The 25,979-nt window shown below is 37.8% G+C and overlaps 2 protein-coding genes across 6 annotated transcripts in view; one reads left to right on the forward strand and one right to left on the reverse strand.

Moving 5' to 3' along the window:
• The window catches only part of LOC108150707 (probable serine/threonine-protein kinase MARK-A), a 72,569-nt gene that overhangs the window by 12,209 nt on the left and 34,381 nt on the right, over positions 1–25,979 (forward strand). For 2 of the 5 annotated variants that reach the window (XM_017278977.2, XM_017278979.2), the window contains exon 1: positions 17,560–18,849. The exons of 1 other annotated variant lie outside the window; for it this stretch is intronic. In XM_017278977.2, the coding sequence (XP_017134466.1) occupies positions 18,235–18,849 (615 nt within the window). In that variant the 5' untranslated portion in view covers positions 17,560–18,234. Of the gene's footprint in view, positions 1–2,581; positions 2,817–17,559; positions 18,850–25,979 lie in introns of those variants that run through there. 2 more of the 5 variants (XM_017278978.2, XM_017278980.2) reach the window with 2 other exon arrangements.
• On the reverse strand, positions 14,835–25,945 carry LOC121467365. The gene is made up of 2 exons (XM_041708757.1): positions 25,496–25,945; positions 14,835–15,446 (listed from the first exon to the last, which is right to left on the reverse strand). The coding sequence occupies exons 1-2, from the start codon at positions 25,570–25,572 to the stop codon at positions 15,218–15,220; spliced, it is 306 nt and encodes a 101-aa protein (XP_041564691.1). The 5' UTR covers positions 25,573–25,945; the 3' UTR covers positions 14,835–15,217.

The raw sequence follows: 25,979 nt of genomic DNA on the forward strand, positions 1-25,979 counted from the left end.
CATAATTTTTGGCCATGTCAAGAGTGGATTCCACTGCATTCGAGTCTCTTATTGAATAATAAATAATGCGGCTTAAAAGTCATGATGGGAGGTCTCTCTTTCTGGCATTTGACAGGTCAAAAATCTGCATTTCAATGCAATTTAATTAATGTCCGCGGCCAATAACGATAATGATGATAACTCAATTTCTGGTTGATTTCGGCATTTGATAGATCGGTTAGGTCACCGTTTGTGGCTGGACATTAAACCTTTGTGTGCGCTTGACACCACGTAAATCTTTTTTGCAGGCGCGTCACTATTTATGACATTCGAAATTGTTGAAAGACAATGAAGACGGCAAATTGAATGCCAATGCCAAGCCAGCGTCAATAAATCTAAATTGATTCGATTGGCGTATTGGAAGCCCAGTAGCATACCCCCTGATATCCCCTATGATTAATTTCTTCTCTCTTTCGTGTCTGTTAAATGTTAAACGTTAGAAATTTCCAACGTCTCCAGTTGCACTCCGTTTGCATTATGCATGAGAAACGAGATTGGATGTCGATTTCTTCAGTTTCTTCAATTTCTTCAGTTTGTTCGCTTGACATGCGGACAGTGCTTTAGTGCGTTTCATCAATATTTCATTTTCGGCATTTATAAACGATTTCCTTTTATTACACAATTTTATTTCAATTTTATTGGATTCCGATTGGGAACAATGCACTCGTGAGGTCTTCAAACGAGACTCACGAGCATTAGCTTCGCGCTCAGAAGGTGTTTTATATGTCAGGCCTTATAACTGCCTTTCCAGTTGGGTGGGGCTTTGGCCGACAGACACTTTAACACCTTAACACTTTCGCTTTCAATAAAAACCCAGCCAACTCGATTTGTTGGAAGACTCAAAGAGGCTTTAGAGCTTTGTGATACCGTAAGGCAGAACATTTGAGTATTTTTAAGCAGCTATCCCCAGCTAATCCAACTTGAATTTAGTGCCTTTGATTTCATTATAAGTTTCCAAACTTTTATTTCTGGTGGGGAAGGCCAATCAACGGAACAAAGTCAAGGTTATCGTGGAGTCTAAACATATTTAAACGCATATTTAGCCGGCGGTGATGTGGGATTTGGGTACATGTTGTGCAAGATAATAAATATTAAAAATATTTGTTTATTTCAGTGAATCATAAATTTGGTTGTGTAACTAATAAAAGCACAAAATGTTTGAATATTACTGTTTGTATTAAAGTTTAATTTTTTTAGCTTCGTTTTTTAATTTCAAAGGAAAACATATATACTTTTTTTGGTCTGTTTGTTTGCCTTTCCTTTTAGTTTGTTAAGATATACATTAATTGTTAGGTTTCTGGAGCTGCTGTCCGTCAATTCATGGGTCTTTCGTCGCTCATTAAAGCAGCCCGCCTGGCTTGTGATGCCACGATTTGCATACTGCATCTGTATCCAAGCAGCTACCTGACCACTCCTTGCCCACTTCCACCTCCCATCTCACCCGTGGCGCTCTGCACCTGCTGCTCAACTGTGTGCGCTCCATCAACCGCAAATCGCAAATTGCTGGAACATCGAGCCAAGACCCTCGAGGTCAGCTCATAAACTAAACGCTATCAAAAAGCCGAATGCTTGCTGGCTTGGTTAATCACTTCATCAACGTCCAAATCGCCAGCAAATCAACCAGATTTGGATGGTGGGCAGCGGGAAGCGGGTTAATGGATTCTAGAGTCGATGGCAAACAAATCTTGGAGTCATCAAAATCATTTTTCCAATACTCTAACAGAGGGTTCTTCAAACTCGTAAAGCTATTTTCGATGAAAAAAATGAGAAAAACTGAGAAATATTATGTATGTGCGGATTAGGAGAATAGTTTTTGCAAAAATATGTAATAAAGGTGTTCCAAAAATAAATGTTCTACTTCTTTATCCCTTTTTCTAGAAGAGTATTTTCTATGCTAGTTTTTCCTAGTTGTATTATTTGCGTTTGGTCGTGGCCTTCGTGTCCACCGCGGGCATTTGCAAATGCCTGGCAGTCTGCAGTCCGTGGTCTCTGGTATCTGGTCTCAAGTCCGCGGTCTCGGGCCTCGTCTTCTGGTTAAAATCCCTGCTCTACGTGGCTCGAGTTTGGTTCGTGGCTGGCAGACAGACGACGCTTGCCAACTAATAATTGCCGAAGGCCGGGGAAAACACCAGAAGGCGGGGGTCGACTGGCAAACGAATTTGCACAAAGTTGCAAATCATTTGACAGGCAGTGGCTGGTACAAGATTTTCGCTCTGGCTCCGCATTTGTTGACTTGCATTCCGCTCGGGCGTTTGTTTGTTTTGCACAAGACTTGCGCTGCTGTTGCCACTCTGATGATGTCATATGCAAATAAAAAATAGATAAAGAAAAGCCACAGACAGATGCCAAATTTTCGTAGCTAATCTCGGCCGGGGCATGGAAATGACAAAGGTGATGCTAATGGTGATGGATATGGCTGTTGATTGTGTCCCCTCGATCGGAATGCTGTTGCGATTTGCTTGCTTGTTCCACAGAGTGTTTGTCGTTGATTTATGCCAAATATTTGACTAATTCTTGTCGCATTTTTTGAATCTCTTTGCAGGTGAGTTCTGACAGTGACATTTTCGAGATTGATTTTTGGCAGTGACTTGGTGGTGAATATGGTAAGCTAAAGAGATCATACAAGTGTTCCAGATAGCTATCAGCTAGTATGAATCCAAGCGGATTGAAGCAATTTATTTATGAAATGTATTATTGTTTGCCTATATATACAAGAATTTAATAATAAATATTTTAATTTTGATTTATGTTTGGGGCTAACAGCAATTATAATATGCAAATTCATAGCTTTTCTTTGCAGTATAAGTTATCGTTTTAGAAAATTAATTAAATTAATATATAGTGCCAAATATTATTCTAAACAATTTTGATCGATTGCAAGACTGTCCTGCTATTGAGTAAATGGTTTACCCTTGCTATGAATTAAATGTCCATTCCTGAGAGCCTTTAGTGTCTTTAAATTTCCTTAGGCTTACTCTATATATTAAAGTGTTGCACTCTTGTGGATCCATTTCCCACATCCTTGAACTCAGTTAAGGCTTGCATTGTAATCAACTCCAGTTTTGCTCCATTGCCACTGGCAGCGAAGCGAACTACGCAATTTGTAACTTGTTAAGAAGCGGAGATGGGGAAAATGCAGCCCGAGCCCGACCTTTTCCACCAGGCCCCGTCCACCTGAATGCTCCTCCAGCTGAGTGGACATATGCCTAACGACCCATTAGTCACGTCAAATCAGCATCACGAACTGCCGCAAGTGCGAAAACAAAGGAGAGACATCGCCCGGAAAAAGCCAATAAAAACAGGAGGAGCAGAGCACTAGTAACGAAAACAATAAAGGCAAAGTGATCGTGACCAATTGTTGGCTTTCGGTCACTTGACCAACAATCAACATCCACAGCAGCAGCCGCAGCGGCAGCAGAAAGCGACGTGCGACATCGTTTGGATATCTGCAAATATTTGCCCATGTTGACGAACTTGCGGCCATTTGCGCCCCTTCCTCGCTCACTCGCCCACTTAACCCTATACTGCCATCGTTCATTTCGGGCACTTTTGTGGCGGGTGGCAGGGGACAGAACCAATGTGCATAGACTATCCATCAAGTGACCGCAAATTCTGCCAACACTATGCGACTGACCAGAAATTTGACCAGACCAGAAATATCCGTCCGGTTTTCCGGTCTCTCGCTGTTATTTAGCCCGTCTACACTGGAAAAAATGCTGCTGATTAAAGATTTTTTTGTCTATTGCTTCTTTGAATGGCTCACTAAAAAGGGGAATTAATTAAATTATATAACAAAATGCTAACCATTTAATTTTAATTTGTATTTGCTCCCAAATATTTCATATTTTGCAAGTGGAATCAAAACAATTTAAGTCGAATTGTAATTTATTTGATATATGTAAATACTTTTCATTATGTCTGCTTTTTTTGTGAACTATTTTACTTTTGATTTTATTCTCAGTTGAACTATTTTTCCTTTGATTTTCAGTCAATATTAAAAAAAGTTTTCATATTTTATTTGACTATTTTCGGATTTGGTTTAAATATTTAACTCAAATAAAATTCAAATAGGAACTATTTAAAATCTAATATTTTCCACATTAATTTATGTTTTTAACATTAAATCGTCTTATTTAATAAGCATTGTATTTATTATGATTTCAAAATTAATTTTAATAAGTAACATAAAATTTTAACTATTTTTACTATTCCATTTTTTTATCAGTGCACATTGAAGGTTCACTTTAATGATGAATTTATACCCCTAATTTAACAGTGCACTGCGTGCACTTGCAGGCCACGTAGTTGGCTTCTGTCTGCGCCCAAACACCTTGAATCAAATATATACATATATTGTAATGGGACGTGACAGGTCGTATTTTATGTGCTTCTGATTCATCGGACGGTTCTTCTTTATCAGCTGTGGCGTTAAGAGAATTAAATTTATTTGCCATTGATTTGACAATTGATTTTGCGAATTAACACCAGTTTTGCGAAGCGGCTTATTGCACTTTTTGCACACACAGCTCCGGGACACATGTGGCACATGCAAATGAACACATTTCCCATTTTTGGCGTCGCAGAAAAATAAGCCACGGACGAAATTCGAGACCGGGACAAGCGAAATCCATTTAGAGCGTGCCACCAGACAGACCACCCCAAAAGTCGGAACTGCCATCCCTTTTTTCTGATTCCGGGACCTATCCCAATGCAGAAAAGCGTGTGCAGCGTGCAGAAAAACGAATTTCAGGCAAATACTCCCCCAGCAGCCCAAAATGGGGGGTGAGATTTCCTAGCTGGGAAATTCGTCCTATTTTTTCGTAGCATTTGCGCCCCTTACTCTTAGAAATTCAGAATCGCAGCTTACTCACGTAGCGTGCGTTATTTTTTGTGGTCTTGTAGGACAAGGGTATGATGACTTTATCAAGGGGATTGAATTCGGCTAGATACTGGACCAAAGAAGTATTTTTGGCCCTCGACCAAACATTTTAAGGGGTGTCTGTCAAGGACAATAAGTAATTAACTGCTTAAACTTGTTAATATCAACACCTGTTTCGATAAGGATAAGCATTTATCGTTTCATTCTTAAATGCTTAAGGCATTTATTTTTAAAAACATTTTAATTTTTAAAAATGCCAATGATAGTTTGTTATGCTTGAATATCGACATAAGCACCCTTATAGGTATAAGTTCGAAATGCGAATGTGATTTAATTGAATAAATATTGAAAATGCTTGAACAATGATTACTATTTTACGTAGAAACTAAACTTATAACTTCTATACTTAAAAAGTACAACATATTTGATCAAATTGACTGTTCCACCTTACTCGCCTACCGTACAAAGTTAAGGTTTTCTTAATTTAATAAGTGTTTTAGTTCAAGGTATGGGCATTTTGTTTTGGTAATTTGTTTACTTTAGTAAAATATTTACAAATAATATTTACATATTTTCTCTATCCCACGTAGATACATTTGTTTTTGAGTAAGTTATAAGTAATTTATTTAAAATGATATTCAATTTAATTCAAGCGTATCTCTTTTTTCGACTTGCTTTTCAAAATATTTTTTTTTGTTGTTGTGCTGCTGCGCTTCCACTTCCATGCCAAACTGCCATACATTCAGCAGCTTTCGTCCTTCGTGCTTCGGCACTCGTCCTTTGTCCTTGGATGCTTGGTGTTGGGTCGCGCTCTCTTCTGTTGGCCTTTCTCTGCGTGCTTGCAGGCACAAGTAGAAAACGGTGGCCGCTGTTTGTCGCCATATGTTCATACCCATAAAAGCGGGGTAAAACGGGAGAAAGGGGGTTTCCATGCCGGAGAAGCAGATGCTGAACTAGCCGTCCGAAATTGAGTTTTTGCCACGACTTGGATTTATTTGCATAGCCGGACAAACATTTTAAAGCTTCCACAGGAATGTTTGGTTTGAGTGGGGTCAATCCAGCTAGTCCAGTGCGATAAACAGTGGCCCTTAAGTTTTTCCCAAAAAAGATGTCATTCCTTAAACTGCTTCTACTTGGTTTAGATGAGATTTAGTTTGTAGATGTTTTTATTCTTTATAATACTGTTGCACTCACATATATGACATTATTGAAGAAATTAATACATAAAGAAGTATGTAAATTGATTGGGGTATCCAACCGGTTCCGTAAGCGTTATCCTTAACGGATATAACATAATCAAAACCGGATCCGATAAATTTGTTTTTTGCCTAACCGAAACCGTAAACCGTAACAGAAATATATATATTCCAGTTCAATAATCGTAACCGATACCGAAACATTTCGGACCGGTTTTGCTAACGTCTCAACATATTAATATGGTTTCCTTTTAAAAGATTTTAGCACAATACATATCAATACAAAAATAAAGAAGTATAAAAAAATGTTAAAAATGATGAGACCGAAAAAAAATCCCTACCGAAAATTATAAGCGTTCTACAAAGTCCAAAATTTAATTTAGTGTACTTAGTTCGAAAAAGGTAAGTCGGTTAAGCGTTATATGAAGCGTATATTTGAAGTTGCTAAAACGTTATCATTAATTTTTGCGTTATTACAAAAATATAATATGTTGTTTTATTTAAACAGGTACAGTACCGGCAACCGCAACATTTATTGGTTGCGGTACCGATACCGCAACCGAAATACAAAAATTTGAACCGTAACCGTAATCGTAATTGTTATATTGGTTGTAAACGTAACCTGAATTTTTGTTGTATTTTGGTACTTGTTTGTTGTTCTTAGAGACAAAGACTGCTATCGCTTTATAGTAAAATGTAATTATTCGTTATTAAAAATATCATTTAGAAAGTATAATTTGGCGAGTTACAGAATCAGTCCTACAAGAGTCTAGCCCTGGATGTATGGCTTATATTTACTGCGGCTTATAAGCTTGTGGCTGTCGAGTTTTGAGTGCGTGTTCCCATCCCTTGGCCCTCGGTGCTCCTGCTAATCCTCGAATGTTGACCGAGTCGGGACTAAAGCTGATGTGCAAATGCCGTCATAATGCTCGTACCGACGTCATCCTGACAGCTTTTCCCAGCCCCGGATTGTAGGCGTGGCACGTGTCTGACCAAGGGATCAGCAGGCTGGGAAAGGGGGGCATTAGCAGGTGAGGCTGAAGGCACACACACGAGTCCTCATGGCGGCTTGTTAGTATGCAGCTGTTCTCGCTTTTTGGGTCCAAAAAATGGGACTTCCGCACCTCTTCGTCCACTGTGTGCTGTCTCCCCGCGTGGCTATGCGTGTTCTTGGCTTGATTGAGTTTGCCTTAATTAATTCCTAGACCATTTGCTGGGGAAATCTCAAAACAGTGACTCAAATTAACCTCTACATGTGTTGCCTGCGAAAAACGTTAATCTTCGAATGATGGTAGCTTATAAATTCACTTAATCAATCTCAACATGTTAGGAAATATGACTGTGAATGTCCACGTAGTCAGCTTTTTCACACAGTTAAGAGTGGTTTTTGTTGACTTTTCTTACGAAAACCTCTATAATATGCTTTAATTTAAAGTATGCACCTCTTGCTTGTCATTTTAAAGTGCACTTTAAAGCCTTTAAGCCTCTTAAACCTTCAGTGCAATGAGGCATAATATGCGGTCGTAACAAAAAAATGGGAAAGCGTGCAAAAAAACCCCGCAGTTCAGCCTTGCAGATTTCGCAATTTTTGATTACATTTCAATCTCATGCAGCCACGAAAAAGCGTAGTAAAATATCTGCAAAACATAGAACATTCTCCCAAAAAGTGTGTTCAACTGCCGCGATTTGTTCGAAAAGCTTTGCCCGAATGGGTTGCGGTGGGCGTGGCACGAGGTCGAGGGGAAAAACCACGCGGAAAAATTCTGCTTGAAAATATCTATCAAAATTTAATTTCAGTTCATATCGAATTGGCATTCGTAGAGGGAATGGAAAATCGAGACGAAATGTTGTTTCACAAGTGATTTTAATTCAGTGACTGTGACTGCAGTTGTGATTGCGAGTTGATTTGTAACTTGATTTATGCAATTTGCTGCCCCAGAGTGGAAAAATATTTCCCTGCTTTAGTTTTCTGGTGTTCTGTTATCATTTTAATTTGAAATTCTGTCGGGAGCAGCTTAATTTCATATAGGACCATAAATTAGGGGCAAACTCCATCCCGCCGTCGACACGCCACATTGGGGAAACTGAGCTTCCCAACTTGATTAGGTTACCATTGGATTGAAGGGTGATATCTGATGTGTGAGTGATGTCTGTGTAGCTCTGAATGCTTGTCAAGATTTCCCGAAAATGTTAAAGAAGTTGTTTGCTATGTAATATTTTAAGTCACGTCTCACAAGCTATAAGTCTTTTGACAAGCTTCATAGAACTCGATATTCTTTTTTTTCTGTTACAAGCTCCCTTTAGCAAGTATTTTGGATGTGCTTCCCCCTATTTTCTGTAATTTCCCAGTTCAGCTGAGCTCACGTAATCAAGCCGCTCATTTCCCCAGTCACCAGTAACAAATCCTTCAGCTGACACTTCCCTTTTTAAAACTGCTTAACTCACTGCTTTGGTTATGGCTTTTCTTGCACTGCCCCCGCGCTATTTTCCTTCTAGTTTTCCATTTCCCACTGGTGGGTCTCCTAGCATCACAGCTCATTAATCAACGGGCGATGAAGTTGCCTGCTGCCGTTTTTGCTCTCTTGTAGCGTTGACGTGCATTTCGAAAATGTCACTTACTTGGGCGACGAATTTTCAAACATTCCTTCGTCTCGGTGAAACTTTGGTTTTTTGGTTGATTAATTGTTTAGTTAGTGATTAGGGAGAAATGGCGAGCATAGCTGGCCCAAAAAAAGGCGACTTTAAAGCTGGTTCCAATTAAAATCGTTCACGAGACTCTACAAAACCGCGCGCTCGCAAGATAAGGTGCACGCGATTTGAACCAAGAAGCCTTATTGTTTGTGGTGTCAGTGACAACAAGCTTTGTTGCCACTCGAATGATGGATTTTTTGTCCCTCCCGATCATCTTTTTTATGCCCTGCTAGCACTTGAGCACACACATTTTTCGCGTCTTGTCTAAAACGCAGGTTGAAGTTTTTGTTTGCGTTGCATTTTAACCTCCTTTTTCCTTCGTTCGCCACACTGAGTCCCTATTCAAGAACAATTCCTTTCACGTATGAGTGTGTGCCAGGGTTTTTTGTTTATTTTTTATCCGTATGAATGCAGAGCAAGTTTTCATCATCATCATTTCGTTGTCTCATAGGTAAGTCTCATTGCCACACATTTTTTAATATTGTCCCTCTTCGTACCTCACTTTTACCTAAGAAAATTATATTGTCAAAGTTTGTTAGTCTGTTTTTTCTCTCAGTTTGTTTTGCATAATTTTGAAATGAGTTTAAGTACATCAACTTTAAAATAATTCAATATGTTGCATTTTATCCATTGGCCTGCTGCAATCTTGGTCATAAACTTGTGTATTAAAGAACGCCTTGAAAATTCAATTTATTTATTTTTTTTTAAACTTCTTTTTTAATTTTTTTACTAACTTTGTTATGTCAATTTCTTTCAATTTCCGTTTAGCGTTATTCGTGTGTTTTTCACTCCCTTGTTTTGGTAAACTTTGTTTTGTTCTTCCCAAAGTTCTCATGGCATTAAATAATTTTTACTTTCATTTTCTTGAGCTGTCGTACACTGCAGAGGAAAATGAGAAAAAACAGTTTGCCGCCATTCAAGTTTGTTCATGTCGAGCGTATGAAAAGTTTTTCACACAATTAAGTTGAGCAAAATGCTGTTGCGGCAGACCCGAAATTTAAAAAAAATCACAACCAGACCTCGAAGTTCCTCTTCAGCTGGTGCTCCTGAAGCTCTTTATTCCTCATCAACCTCATCAACAAACAAAAAATTAAAAAAGACTTGTCAGCATATTTCCATGTGTATTTTTTTGTTGGTATTTCGGTTTATTTTAGCTTTAAATAACCTTAAAAAACTGGGAAAAAGTATTAAATTGGCTCAAAAAAGTGTTTTCTATATAAAAAAAGATCCAAAAAACGTTAGAACGAGAAATTATAAAAACTATATTCAAACTCAGGTCTGATGTATAAAAAATATAACTTAATTTTGTTTTAACACGCTGCGGTGTGGTTTGCCGGAAACTTGCTTGACTAAAATCTTTTTCTGTAATTAGTGAGCCTTACAAATAAAAAATATTTCAAGAGGGTAACATCTCCGCCACTTAACAAAACCACTCCGATAGTAAACAATTCCCAGCCTCCATTTAACATTAATTTAATTTCATTTTAAATGCACTTGAAACGATTAGGAAAATATTCGACCTTTCCGCAAACACTCGAGCGTTTTGTTCTGTTATCGTCGACATGAAATCATCGTAAATGTACAAAATGGTAACCCGAAAGGTACAGAAACGCGTAAAATGAAAATGACTTGGCCGAAATGGCATTGTTATTTGTGGGTTTGGCTGTTTACATTGATTGCCGGCCGAGATACAAAAGCGAGACCGAACGAGTTTCAGTGCCGCAGTACATAATGCATATATTTTCGACCTTTGTTCCTTTGTATCCTGTTGGCGATGCGAGGGATCCTACCTGAGAACCGGACTCAGCAGCTCGCCGAGAGGTCCATTGTGTCAGGTCAGGCATCAACTTTAATCCAATTAGTTAGACAATGCCCGTTGGGATTTGGTTTTGGTTCTCCGTACCGGGATCCCCCGTCTCGTGCGGATCGAGTTTTGTGGCTACGCCCACGTCAGTCTTCTAATCTCGGCCGCCATTTGTTGATGCACTTAATTAGGTGGGAGGAGGAGCTGGCAGGCCAACTATGAGTATTTGGCTTGAAGCCTTTCAATTGCCGCAGCTTTGGCACGTCTGCGCCCCGGTGATTATAGAAATATGTCGAGAATATTCTCGAAAATAAGCTTTGACTAACAAGGCGCACGTTGGCATCGTTAGGCCGGCCATGATCTGGAATTGGTTCAGTTGTTAATGGCCAGCACACACATAAACACACAAAGGACCCACCTCCTTCAGCGCCTCACAAACGCATTTCTAGTGGCCAGCGTGTTATATTGTTTATTGTAGATGGAGATGGAGAATGTAGGATCTACAACATTAATGGCTTGTGTGAAATACCAAAGATTGCCGCTGTAGCTGCTGGAAATTCCGGAAAATGCCTTGTTGTTGGTGTTTGATTTCAATGGAAGCAATCTAATGTCTTGATAGAAAGTTAGAATGTGATCGCCATTTAGTTCTCAGCCCAGTTAATCAATCTTGAGTGTACCAAATTTATAGATTGATCAAAGTGCTCTATATTATCTTGCTGGGACCTTTTAAAAACTTTCAAAGAAAAGAGCAGTGAAAGTAACCAAAATTCAGTTTAAAATCTTTGAGGTGAGTGGACCAGTGTGTTTTTATTAGAAATTTTAAAATGAAACAACAAGCTATGTTTTTTAAATGAATTTATAAAATATTTTGAGAAAAATATTCCCTTTTTAGAGAGAAAAATTGGACGAAAATTCGAAGCCCCTAGCTTCTTTTGAAGTATTTTCAAACAAAAAAACCAAAATTTATATCGCGCTTTGCATTTTGGACAGGGGCTTTACTCAAAATAACTGTTTTACCCATACTAAAAAAAGCAATAAATCTCTGCCCGATCTTTAAAAATTTAAAGTGAAGTGCTTTGCAAAAAAACTTTTTTAAAATCCACATCATATTTTAATGGCTTATGATATAACGAAAAATTTCCTAGGCTTCCCAAAAATCATTAAGAAGTTATCGCATTTTTCTACCCGATTGGGAGCTGCTAACCCCTTATGTCAGGGTCATAAAAACCGGAGGAGTATACTTTCGGCTGGAAGACGACATAAACTGAAGCGCTCACTACTTCCAGCAGCTTCCTTTCTCCTTCGCTGTTTTCCCCAAGAAAGCCGCATTTCTATTTCTGGGCTCCACACGCTACCTGCTACCCGGCGACTAGTTTTCCTTACCCACTGGAAAATCTCCTAGGCTAATTGCAGCTTCAACGCCTTTCAACACGCTGCGAATGCCGCTTTAATGGGCCCCCTCTCCCCCTGAGAATGCCCCGTGCTCATGGGTTTTCCCGCAAACGCTTCCTGCTTCTCTGAGTATGCAAACTATGTCATTGGGTCTTCTGGTATTTTTTTGGGGAATCGAGAAGTCGGGTCCCGAAGCCAAGTCAGATCAGACTTGGTTTTATTGTATTTTCTTGTTAGCTATTTACATTTTCAGCCGCTGCAATTTCCATTGAAAACTATTGCAGCTTCTTGGGAACTTGGGCACTCGTTAAAAATACCTCCTTTTAAATCTCCATCTCCCCATCTCCATTTTATCTTCGAACACCTTTTAACTTTCTAACTCTACCTCTAAAATGGAGGGGGGCGTGGCACCTGAACCGTGAGATTTATGCAAATTCTTCGCTACGCTGACTATCAATTGACTTTGTAATGCAACCTCGAGTTCACATAAGGTCGTCATAATGCTGCATGTTTTGCTGAATTTTACATACAAAGCACTCATTATACCGATTGATTAAAAAACGTAAGTGCAAAATTTGTAAAAATAAAAGGACTCGAATGTTGAATTACAGCTAAGCCATTTTTCTACTTTAACAAACGGGCTCGTCCCCTTTTGAAATGGAACTACACAGTACAGGTAGTATTAAGTGTTGAATTTATAGTTATACCTCCATTATTTAGGTGCTATTTCTTGGGGGAACATAATTGCACAACAATATTTCAAAGACTGGGACTATCATATAATAACTCAACTCACAACTTTCCTTAACAGAACAATACAACTTATATTATCATTATTATTGTTCTTCACATTTACCAAGGTATTTAAGCGTGCATGATTAACAACCCCAAAGTGGGGAATCGTACTGTCTTCGTTTGCCAAGCACTGACCTTTGACTACACGAACTTTTGGCTGGCCTTCAAAACAAAAGCCAACGACAAACAGATGTCATTTGGTGATGGCAAATATTTGAATGCTGACTGGATGGTCCCCCTTTCCATCTCTTTCTGTCAATCTGTCTCGCTCTGTTGCTATCTCTGTCTTTGACCCCGGGGGCAACCGGAAATTGCGATGCTCTTTAACTGGGGTTAGATACCCTTTTTTGTTTCTGGCTAGCGTTTCTGGCCTTGGGCCTTGGCAGTTTTATCTAGAGTCAATTTGCTTTTCCCCTCATTATCATCGGGCTAAGCGGCTTAGGGCATTGAGAAGTTTTTTACCCGAAAAAAAAAACAGTGGGAAAAGTGTCATAGATCAGCATTGTTGGTGGGCAAACTGTTTTCAATAATTACCAGGAAGTGGTTGTCAAGAAAGAGGGGATCTCTGACATGCAGAGGAGCTCATCTCAATTAGGGGATGACTTTGTTCTGTATTCGGTTTCTATTTCAAATTGAGTTAAACATCCTCCCTTTGATTTCTCCCTATCAATTTCAAATTTGATTTTTATGATTTCGGTGGCGTCGCATTTCCCATGCCATTTTTCGTTTGCGGTTCCCTGTGCCTCATTTGCATTTTGTATTGAATTCGATTTCGCTTTTTTCGGCAGCTGCTGCCCGTGTAATTCCCCTCGAAATCCGAATGGCAACTTAGGCAAATTGAATGCGGCAAATGTGAATTGGAATAAAAAAGTGTAGCAAAGTGAAACAAAGCTAATGCCAAGGGCAATGTGGAACAGCCAAGTATTGATGGAAAATTATTTTGCCAGCGATTTCATTGGCCACAAAGATAGCCCCCGATCCATTACAAAATAGGAGCCGCAGCTAATGGAACAGACTCCCATCCCCATTTACCTTTGGGTTTTCCCTTTCTGCCCGCCTGTCTGCGTGGATTCATTTTAATTAGCGGCTACAGCAAACATTTAATGAAAATGCAGTTGGCGCCTAGTCGTGAGAAAGGCGGCAACATTGCGCGGAAAAAAAAAAAAAAAAGCAAACAGGGAGAAAGTCAGCCATGAGCATCGAAGATGGAAATATTCTTTAAATCATTATTTTTGTTGTTATTACAATGTTTTCGTAGTTATAAAAAAGGCAAGAAATATGTATAAAAAATCATATTTAAAAATATTTCCGTACTTCATATTTATCCGAATGTTCCACATAAACTAAGACTTTTTATTTTTGGTTGACCTAATTGACTATCAAATGTGTACAAATCATAGTTTCAAATATTTCCGTACTTCATATTTATTCGAATGTTCCAGATAAACTAAATGTCTATCAAATTTTTTTGTTATACACACATAGTTTCAAATATTTCCGTACTTTATATTTATGCAAATAATTGTGATAAACTAAGAACCTTTTATTTTCATTTGACCTAATGCCTATTAGATTTTATTGTTTTAAAGTATTTAATCCTTGTAAGGTAATACAAAGTAGAGTAGAACAAAATCACCACAAAAGTTTCGGCAATGTAAACGGGAATGGGGTGGGGCATCATCGCCTGGGTGGGCTCCATCGAGTAGTGGCTGCCGCTGGCCCCACAGCTGTATGTGCAACATAATAATTTGTAAACATTTATCAATTATGCAGCAACAGCAGGAGCGGAGCAATAACAGCAATACCATCCACTCTTCCCCTGAAAAGCTTCCCCTCGCCTACGAACCGTGAAGTCTTCTAGCCGTGGCCAACTGGCCACATAAATTTCCACGCAGGCCGCTATCGCCACTCTGCGGGGACTCCCCCTCTAAAGAGTTTGCACTCGGCGAAATGCAGAGTACTCATCTAAAGCTGTTGATGGAACCATTAAACATTAAACGCCCTAAAACCACAATGCTTTTCTGATTTTCAAAAATTAAAATTGAACTGTTTTTGTCACTAGTTGTTTGTTAAAATTGGAACTAATAATGTTACAAGATAGTCTTTCATAATTTTATTTTTCTTGATTTGCCACCATCACCATACTCACAATATTTCTCTCAGTGTGGGTGAGCGGGGAGTTGTCCGAAGAGGGCAATGGTTGGCTGCGCATTCCAGAGGCGTTTTTCGGCTTTGACTTTGGCGGTTTTCTGGCTGGGCGTTGATTCGCCTGACCAAACATGCAATTAAGTGCAAGTGGGCAACACCTCTGCACCATCATCATGATATTCAATGGGGATGGCAGTGGGCAGGTGAATTCTGAGGATTATGATGCGTGCCCGCAGCCCGCCAGCTGGAATGCCCATGCCCCAGTGGAGTCCATCAATCATCCAGCGGGCCCACTTGCTGACAACAACCACTGCGAAAAGTGCACCGCACAATGGGAGGGTCATCATCAACGTGACCGAGACCTAATCCCAGGCATCTGGCAGAGCGGCAGGTGCCAAAATCCCAGGGTGCCGAGGTGCCAAGAGCTAGTCCCATGGTGTTGCAAGGACCCAACGATAGCTCTTCTTCACGCTGGTTGACAATGGAATGTCTGATCAAATTCCTGTAAATTACGGTGCGTGCTAATTACATAAAATTTGTAAGGGGAACAGTTTAAAAGTTCGGGTAAATCCCTGCATCAAGGAATTCTAAAAAATAAAACAATTAAAACTAGAGCCTTGGTGTTAAGAAACATGCTGCCTTCTAAAGGTAATAAAATTATACATTAAATACCCCTTAAGCTTTAACAAAAATAAGTTACTCAATATAAAGCGGGTATATACCTCGATTTATATGCCTTTATGTTAAAAAACAATGAATTTATGTCGACACATTTTTGATTTTCCGTATGATTTTTATAAAACTTAAAACGAGTTTTTAAAATCGTTTGAAATGCTACTGACCTAGGAAAATGTTTTAGAACAAGCACTATTAGAACGACTAGATTGCGTAGAAACGGATGGAATAAAACAGAATATATTTACTTTTACTGCATTGCTAACTTTTCGCAACACTTTACTATTATCTGCAGGGGTATATTAACTTTGATGTGCGGAAGCTAGCTTTCTTTTTTGCCCTAGTCTATTCAATCAAAAATTGTGTTAATTTATGCTTTACAGACAAATTAAGAAAAGAACTTACAGATATTTAAAATAATTTTGTTAATTCTTTTTGTATTTACTATTTTCGCTAAATTTTTTTTTCATTGACGTCTGTGCATTTTTTAAAACCATTCAAATAAGAATGTTGCAATTCAAAGAACCAACATGTGAAAAATAATGTCAGCGTTTAAGAAAATGAATTATTTTAAAACTATGCCAATTTGTGTATATGAGAATTGTTCAAAAATAACGCCGATATCAATATTTTTAAATAAGAATTGCAGGGCTTCCAGCAATTATTACCAAGTGCTTTCGAGATTTGTATGAGATCAAGCGTTGAGCTAAAGTTTAGCTGATTGCACTTTAATGGTTGCACCTACTTATCTGGTAAATTTTCCGATGCACATCAAAGACTTCTCCGAAAACCATTCAATCTTTCGATTTCCAGCTGCTCGGGAATGTTAATCTTTGTAAAGAACTAGTTCGGTGCAATAGAATTAGTTGAACAAACAATCAAAAAGAGCAATTTTCAGAAATGGGCTTAGTATGTGCATGGGTCACCTAAGCACAGTGGTTCGCCACAAACGCCAAACGTCTTTTTGTTAAGATATTCAAAAACGTTATAGTGCTACTTTAAAAAGATTTCTTTGTGCACCTTTATTCAAAAGAAAATTAATCTGCTTTGATTAGTTCCCACAAAAAGTGCTTTTAAACTACCTTTTACTACATTTTGTACAAATAAAAAAATATTAATAATTTTTCTCTTTGGGAAAAAATTAACTTCTAAAATCGATATGTACGGAAAAGATTCTTTTCAAAAAAACCAAAATGATTAATGTTTACTATTTTTTTTTCCAAAAATTTTATTTTATTTTGTTTATAAATGGACAGGTACATATAAAAAAATAATTTTATATAAAAAGTGGGATATTGAACTTAAAGTCTTAAAAAAATTAGCCTGCTCTTTTGTGCCTTTTCTGAGTAAATCGTCGTTAGTTAGTTAGTAAAGAAATGTTCACAATTCGATCATCACTAGCCCTGGTTCGATCACCCGCGTATTAAATTTGTATTCAACTTGCTCATTCGTGGCCCGCAAATAATGGATTGTGTATTTCTACCATGTTTGAGCTTCGAAAGGAAGCAAAAAATAAAGATTTCTGGTATTTTCGCGAACATATTTGTGAAAGTCTTGTCGAGAAGCTTAAATAGGGATGTTTTCAAAATTAGTCAAATGCTGAATTCGGATTAGGAATTTTTAAAAATATTTATTGCTCAGGAGTATGAATATGCTGTGTTCCAGCAGTAGTGATAAAGAAAAACCCACTGTGCCATATTGGCAGCATTTAGCAGATGCTGCTGCAACATGTTGCTAGTGGCCGCTGCACTCACACGTGCGCAGCGCTCTCTCGGCGCTCTCTTGCGGGGCCTTTGTTTATGTTGCTCCAGCCGGTCAGCTGTCTCTGTTTACCATCCACAAGGCAGCGTCAAGCGGGCGCAACAAATGTTGCAGGCTTTTTCCGACTGCAACATTTTCAACATTTTCAGCGGAACGCTCCGACTGCGGAGCATTCGACGGTCTGTCTGTCCAAAGACTCTGTACAGTGTATTGTAGAGACTTTGGTCTATCACTTTGCTCGCGGTTCGTTCGCCAGCGCAAGTGTCGTGTGTGCACCTGTGTGTATCTGTGAGTGCGTCTGTTGCGCACTTGTATCCGAATTTGTGTGGCGTAGCTTTGTGGATTGTGAAATGGCCAACAGGCGGCACGCGTGTTCCTGAGTTACCCCGCCCCCGAGATTTTCTTGAACTTGCTCCAAAAAATTACTTGGCATTTGGCAATCAATTGTTTGTCTAGCCGATTTCCTCTGCGGACGTGTGTTCGTGCTGTCTTGGCCTCCAATTAAAGCCAAATGATTCACAGAGCGGTTTTTTTCATTCACAAAAATGCGTGACACACTTTTCGGTTGGCCTATGATTTATGCCACGTTTGTCACATTAACAACAACCGCAAAATGTTTTGGACAAGCTAAGAAAATCTCCGCGATTCTTTGAAATATTTCCACATTTTTCAACAGCCAGTGGTGGGTCTTAGAAAATTACAAAAAGTGTAAAACAATTAATCACAGAACCTAAGGCATTAATTAAGGCAGTCGAAGTTAATATATATACTAAGAGAAAAGAATTGAACAAGAGGGAACTGAACGAAAGGAAATTAATTTGAAAAAAAAGCCAAAGGAAAAGTAATTGAACAAAATGCAGCTAAATACCCTGCGTCTTGCCTTGATGTTGCTGAATTTGTTACGGCTTGAGGCCCAGGCAAACGTCCACAATAATGGCCGGCAGAAGGTGTTGTCAGATGACTTCGGACCAGAACGTGATAAAAGTTCAGCCAGAACGCGGCATTTGCCGCAGGAGGACTTGCGGCTGAGACACGAGCAACATCGTCTGCGGCAGCAGCAACATCAGATGGCGTGGGAGCAGCAATTGCAACTGCAACTGCAACAGCATCTGCAAGAGCAGCAGTCGCAGAGCTGGCCAGTGCGTCATCATCAGCATAAATCTCAGCTAGTAGAACTGGCTGAGAAGCCCATTAGACAGACAGCGGGCTTCGCCGATGACAAGGCCAAGATTTTGGCTAAGCGCAGACTCCACTACAACGAGTACGATAACGAAGATCTCGAGTTGCACACCATTGAAACCGGCGATGAGAGGAGCTTCTCCCCGCGGCAATGGCAACAGATCGAGATTGCACATCGGCGGATGAAGGAGCAACATCAATTGCAATTGCTGGCGGAGCGACAACGGCAGCGACAACTACTGACAACGACAACAACGAAGCCCAATGACGCCAAATCGGAGGATAATGATGTGAGTGAATCCGAGGGGAGACGATTAAATGAGTTAGACACAAAGCAGGAAGTCAGTTGGGTACCAGGAATTGATTCTGGTGGATTTTGACATACCTTCGGTGTATCTGAAATTTCAGAAATTTACTTACAGTTTTGAGAAAAACTATTATCTTTTTTTTTTAGATGTACAAACTGATTGGTTTCTTGAGTCTCATTAACCAAAGGATGAACATTCGATTAAGTACTTAAACAACTAATTAAATAATCGCTTCGATGTTTTAAAACAAAGTACATTCTTACTATTTTGGAAACACGTTTTTATTTTAATGTGAACCATTCAGCTATGTTTAATAGCCATTACGTGCCATTTTATTTTTTTAAATTTACCATAGAACTCTACATAAAGTCATAAAGATTCGGACGACTATATTAAAGAGCTTGCGTAGGAACAATTTATCAATTTATTTGAAAACCTGAAAAACCGCTTTAAGTTAAAATGACTTGTTGAACTTTGCCAATTTAAAAACTTAAAACCTAATTATAAATATGAAGTAGTTATATATTTCCCTGATAACGACAAAGTGTTTAAATTCAGTTTTCCGAAGACAGGAAAATGGAAAATGTTTAAAAGTATAACAAATAGTCACAAGATAACATAAACAAAGTGGAATTTCAAAATTATTATTCACCTACAAAAAATATAACTGATTTAATTACAACAAATTAAAGCTAATTAATAGCAACAAACAATTTAAGATAAAATGCAAAATCAACATTCAAGATCAATCAACGGCTAACCATTGCTTTATTCATCCGATTTGAATTTCTATTTATTATAGTTATGCATGCAAAACAACAATTCCAATATAATCTGATTACTGAAAAATGTAATAAATCGTTTAGCTGACAGCTCTAGACAGGTTGACGTTTTGAAACTGCACTTAGAGTTTTGTATGAACTAACATTTTTACTAGTTTGGCTTTAGCCAAGGCATTTACACATTTTATTTCTACCATATAACTGCGATACAGATTCCTCAATTTAGTTTGTCTCAGTGCCCGCAGAGTTTGCCACTTGGCATACAAATTAATTTGTTTTAATTGTGACTGCTCGGCACGTTCCTTTCAGATCTCTGCGAGCTTATTAGGCTGTTTTTTGTGATTATTAATTGCTCTGGGTAATTGTTCAGATTCAATTGAGATTTATGCGATCGAACGTTACTGCAATGCAAAAGGTTTATCAAATAAAAGAGTGTTTATTGCCTATGAATGGAAACAGATATGGACTTCTTTTGAAAATTTTCAGTAGTTCGATACAAAGTTAAGCTCACAAATACCCTAGAGCTTATCTTAATTATTTGTTGCTTGTGCGGACTTAAATATGTTTCTCTGGATGCATTGAAAGATTTTAAAATATGATCATATGATATGATAAGATATTTTGAAGTGTATTACAACTATTATAAGTCGTAAAGTGAATACGAAACCAAATACTTCAGGAGATAGAGTGGTAAATTATTTTTCTTATATAGTACATGCCCTAATAAATTAAACATAATGCACTTCTCTAATCTGAACTGTAATTCATAGTTAATCCGTTATCTGCACACATAACAACTGCATTCCCATAACTCAGTTAAGAGATTTAGTGTTTATGGATTTCTTATTCGTGATCTTTAACGTTAAAATTTCCCTCTGGATTTCCTCCGATTCTTTAACGATGTGCTAACTCACATTTAGGGCATAAACAATTATTGAATCTAATTATAAAAACGAGTGTGGGACCTCTTTTATCTTGGATTTCTCGACTCTCTTTGCCTCTCCGCAGTACGCATATATACTCTACCTTTCTCACTCCCTCTTATATATATATATTTCCTCAATTTTCTTCAGTTTTCCCACCCACTTTTATTTGGCGCCTTTGGCTTAAACATGCAGCAGTCCATTTTATTTGCTTTTCAAATCGATTCCCAACACTTTCACTTCTCCAATGTATTCTCCGCTTCCCCTCGCTTTTCCTGTGTGGTTGCTGCAACTTTTGCAATCAGTCTATTAGCTCGAATTCGTTCTGCCTCACTGACGGCACCCATCCCACCCACGGCCCATCTCCGATCCCCGGGCTTTTCCACCACACCATCTATTTTCCTCGGGAGCCACTTCAAACATTTTGGCGGGAGTAAACAAACGCAGCTGCAGTTTCTGTGGGGAAAATTGGAGGCACTGCCTCTTGCACATTCAATTAATTCAAAGCATTAAAACAATTAAACGTTTGTGGCTTCATTGACTTGTCCCCCTTCGCCACGCCCCTGTTTGCCAAAAGCAGGCCCCCAGCCGCCCCTTTCCCCACTCTGTGTGACCCACTTTTCACACAAATTAGTGGAGCTAATTTTTAATGATGATTTTTTTTTTGGTTCAGCCACTTTACTTGGCATTTTTCATAATTTCCACTAGCAGTGTTTTTCCCTCCGCAATATTTTATTTTTAGGAAATTTATTATGTGGCAACCCCATTTCTTTGGACGACAAGTGCAATTGAAATAACATGAAAAAGCAAGGAAAATCTGCTCTATTTTTTCGGGAAATAGAGTAGGAAGATTACCTCCCATTGGAATCTTTTTTTCTTGCACTTGGAACTCCACAGATTCCTTTGCCCCATGCGTCTTAAGTCATTTGCACCTAATTGTCATGCAGAAGAGAGCGAGAAAAGCAGTAGAAAACTGTGGAAAGTAGAACAGAAAGAAATAAAAAAAAAACCAACTTAAAAAACACTTCTTGAACCTCTTCCCACAGCTATGGTCAAAAGGTTTGGAGATACTATTTTTTGTGCTAAAAAACAGAGAGAAGTAACCCTTTCGAAGTATACCCAATTTATTTTTGTCGAACTAATCTGCAATTTTTTTTAACTTTTTTGTTCTGCTGGTCAAGATATTGCCCCAATGAATATTAATATTCAAAAGTTTTTAAATATGAAAAATTCATGAATAACGATATATAATAATATCACATCGCAGACATTTGTTATAAACTTTACCGGACTGGAAAAGTTGTAGTGCACCCCCTCCCCCACCCCACTCCCTTTCTTTTGTAGTAAAACATCCTATTGTTATCCTGCTAATCCTTTGTCACCTTAAATACAACAAAGAACCCCCATTTTGGGATCCCCTTCGTTTTTGCCTGCACTTTTCCTTTTCTTAAATAATTTTCTTGTTTTTTGCGGCGCTTCATTTTGCACATTTTCCCAGTTTTCCCCGTTTGCCTCACCATTGTGTTGTGCCCAGCTGTCCAGCTTTTTAGCAGCTAAACAAAGCGAGACTTGGTGATTCTACCGCATCCCCTATGTACGCATTTTCCCAACTCTTTTTCCAGTCTAGCACAGCATTTGTTCTCGCACAGGCTTTTCCTCAGCCACGCCTTCTTCCTCACTTATCCCGCCCATTTCTCAGCCAAAAAAATATTTTTTCTTATTTCGTAGCTGCTTTTCTCTTAGATTTTTTTCAGTTCTTCGCCCAGTTTTTGTGTTAGCATTGTAAATTGCATTTGTTTTTCGGTTTCGTTTTTTCTCCATTTTTTGGGGCCTTCTTTTTTGCGTCCACAGCAGCCTGCATATTTTCCTATTTATTTCAGCAAATTTCGGCTCGCTGTTACACAGTACAAAATAAGTTTCTAAGATTAAGAAGTGGCAAAAGTACGGTCATTTTCCAGTTGTTGAATATTATTATTAAATTTGAATTGAGCTTTTTTATATCATCCAAAAGCGATTGTTATGTCGTTATATAAAACACATTTTAAACTAACAAAAGACGATGTGTTTAAGCGGAATTTTCATTAATTTTGTTCCTTATTTATATTCTTTCACCCATTGTTTTATTTTTCTTTTGACTGTATAACGTTATTTGCATTTTGCTCACACTGCCCGCTTCTTTTCGGTTCCACTCATTTTTCCCTTTTACCCTCTGGTGTCCCTTGTGTCGCTTTAAGCGCTTTTATTACCCGCAATTTGCGCGTTTTCACTTTTAGTTTTAATTAACTAAAAATTTGTGCGACGGCCACGCCCACCCGCCACCGCCCCATCGTTATCCCAAAAAAAAAAAATCGCCTGCGGTCTGACCAACTTACCCAAATCCCTCCGACTCTGCTTTTCTTTTCTGATTTTTCATATTTCTTGTTTCGTGCTTGGCATGAGCAGAATTAAATTTTTGTTTTTCGCCATTTTATTTCGTGTCCTCGTTTTTTATTTGAGCTATTTTACTCATTGCGCTCACTTTGAATTTAATTTGTGTTTATGTTTTGCACACACTTTTCATGCCATATTCTGATGGTTTATTTTCTGCACACTTTTGTGTATTTTTTGGTTTGCTTACCATTTTAATTATTTGCCAGTTGAGAAGGGGAAGTCCTGTGCAGCTGAGTGGCTTGTGTTTATTGCGGAGGGGCTTCAAACAGTTTTGCCATTAGAAGTCTGTCCCTTTCTTCTGTCTTTGCATTTTTCCTTTCACTTCTCCTTATTTTATATCAACGTGCTGGTGATGAATAGCTTTAACAAAAACTATCGGGATTCCTCCGATGCATGGATTTCAAAACAGGCAATCGTATTTATTTTAATAAATGTAACTAAGAATTATTAAAATTTTTAATAATTTATAAAAGTTATTAAACAATTTTAGTTGTTTTATAAGTTGCTTCAACTAAAAAAAATGTGAGCCAAAATATAAGTAGATCAACACTAGTTTGCTTTCACTTTACTAAGAATTTTAGTTATATTCCCATAAATACTAAAGTAAATTATAATTTAACTGAAATTAAGCCATATACAAGATATCAAACAAAAACACCTCTTGACAAGGTTAAATTAAACGATCGCACCCTTCAACTCCAAAAACTTCTGATATCACAAAATAATTACTTTATTTTTATTTAATTAGTTTTGTAATCAGTAAGAATTTTTGCTCTAAAGGTGTTCAACAGGAACATTTTTTTTCGCTCTTTCGCCCCCATTTTTCCGGAATCAAATGATTTTTTAAAACTCTTGTAAAAGCGATACCTTTTGATTTCTATATCATTTATTAAGATCGGACTATTCTTTGCTGATTTCGATTATTGTATGGGTTAATAATTTAATGTATCGCTTTTGCGTTTTTGTGTGGGACTTTTACTGACTGGATTGGGACTTTTACTGCATTCAAATACCATGGAAGACTACAAATGGTTCGTAAAAATATTTAATATTTTATTCAAAGTTCAGAAAAGGAAAATTTTTCTGAAATATTTTGGAAAGGTTTTAAAATATACTAAATTAACATGCATTTATTACAAAAATAAAGTCTTAAAAAGCTGCTCTTGCTGGCTTGTGGCTCTTATTGATGTCAATTCGAACTTTTAGACACTTTGCCATGACAATGATAGCAGTCAAATGGATTTATACATCTTCTCCCTCTGGCTTTTGTTCGGAAAACTTAAAAAACGTTTGGAATTGCCCTGACCAAAGAATTAATACCCCTTCTCTAAGCTTATACCACTATTAATTTATTTTAAATCATTTTTTTTGTTCTCGTTTTTACTGCTTTTTTGTACTCCAATTACAGGGTGACCCTTCCTCTTTTTCTGGGACTTTTGTTGATTAATGACTCCTCTGAGTTGGAGGTAACTTCATTTTGATTGCCCTGTCGAATTTGAGCGGCACCACTGACACATCATTTGTATGGGGCTGTTTTGTTTTGCCGGCAATATCAATACAAGTCCCGAGAAATTCCGTCAGTGCGATTGGCTTTTCAATTTCCTTCAAAATATACAATGTACACTTTTCTTTACCCTCTTTTGCCGGATTGGGCCATTAATCAAGTTGAAGTCGCCTCTAATGTTGGTATTTTCGGCTGTATGGTCTTGACGTTAGCAACTTGTTTTGAAGGCCTTTCATTGCTTTCTTTGGCAACAAACATATACAAATTTGTTATGGTACCACGCCAATTGATTTGTGTTTACACATAAAAATATCATTATTGTTGAATTAATAATGCACTTTTTTGAATAAAAAAAGCGGTGACATCAGAAAACGGGATTTAAAAATGATCTATACTATTTATACGACGGCTTGAAAATTTAGAGTTAAAAAAAATCTTCAAAAGGGGATCAGAACTACCAAAAACCCTTTCATTATATACAAAAGAATGCAGCTTCGGTGATGCACAGTTTATAATTAAAATAATTTTTGTCAATACATTTTTTCCTATATGAAAAATGGTATTATTTTCTAATCAATTCTTTCTCACTTCTTTATTAATTAATTTTGGGATAGAATGAAATTTTTTTAATGACAAAAATGAGGTTTGGTTTTATCTATACGATTTATCTACTGCAATGGTGGGTTATGTATCTTTAATTACGTTACAAGCTTACAAGCATAACTTTTTGTTGTGAATTTTTTTCTTGGCCATTTTGAATTTAAATGGAAAAAATTACTTCTGGATCAATGTCGGCATTGATTGACCCAACATTTATGTAAAATGTTTGCTAGCAACGTTTTAATTTTGGATTCTTCAGAAACAAACAGAAGAGAAGCAAATTTAATTTTCTTATCGTGCTGCACGGAAAATCATCTTTAAGGAGAAGGAGAAAATATGGACCTGTTCTCTATTTCTTTATTTTGTTTACCTTAGTCAGTGAATCTCACCTTGAATCAAGCATCGTCATAAGTTCAACGCCCCGAGGTTCATTCCTTCCCCTTTCTTTTCCGATATTCCGATGCATTTACGTTACTGCAACAGCTGTTTCCAAGTGCAAGTGGCACTTTTTACTTGCAATAAACACTTGAGGTGAAAACAAAATACATAGTACTGCTCTAGAAATTATAAACAAAGCAATTTGACAGAATAAACAAAAGAAACGAGAAATCCGAGCCAGTAATCGAAAAATCCGAAGCAAGTTAAATGATTGCGCCCAACCAAAAAGAGGAAAAACAAAAAGGTCAAACAAAAATAAAGGAACAACTTCACCCTGAAAATGTTTGAAAAAGTCGCTTCTCTATGCATTTAATATGCCCAGCTGACGATTGGTCTTCCAGTGTTCCAACTGAGTGCAAATGTCCCAATCGTTGAGCAAAAGTTAATGAAGCCTAACATTGCGCATGTTGGGCAACCAAATGAAGCCAATCCGAG

The sequence above is a fragment of the Drosophila elegans genome, unplaced genomic scaffold (genome assembly GCF_018152505.1).
Source record: "Drosophila elegans isolate 14027-0461.03 unplaced genomic scaffold, ASM1815250v1 contig_397, whole genome shotgun sequence".
Taxonomy (NCBI): Eukaryota; Metazoa; Arthropoda; class Insecta; order Diptera; family Drosophilidae; genus Drosophila; species Drosophila elegans.

Coding starts and splice junctions, on each gene's coding strand:
- LOC121467365 (XM_041708757.1), bottom strand. CDS start 25,572: ATGCATCGGAATATCGGAAAAGAAAGGGGAAGGAATGAACCTCGGGGC. Junction 15,447..25,495: donor ATGACGATGCTTGATTCAAG/GTGAGATTCACT, acceptor CGTAATTTACAG/GAATTTGATCAGACATTCCA.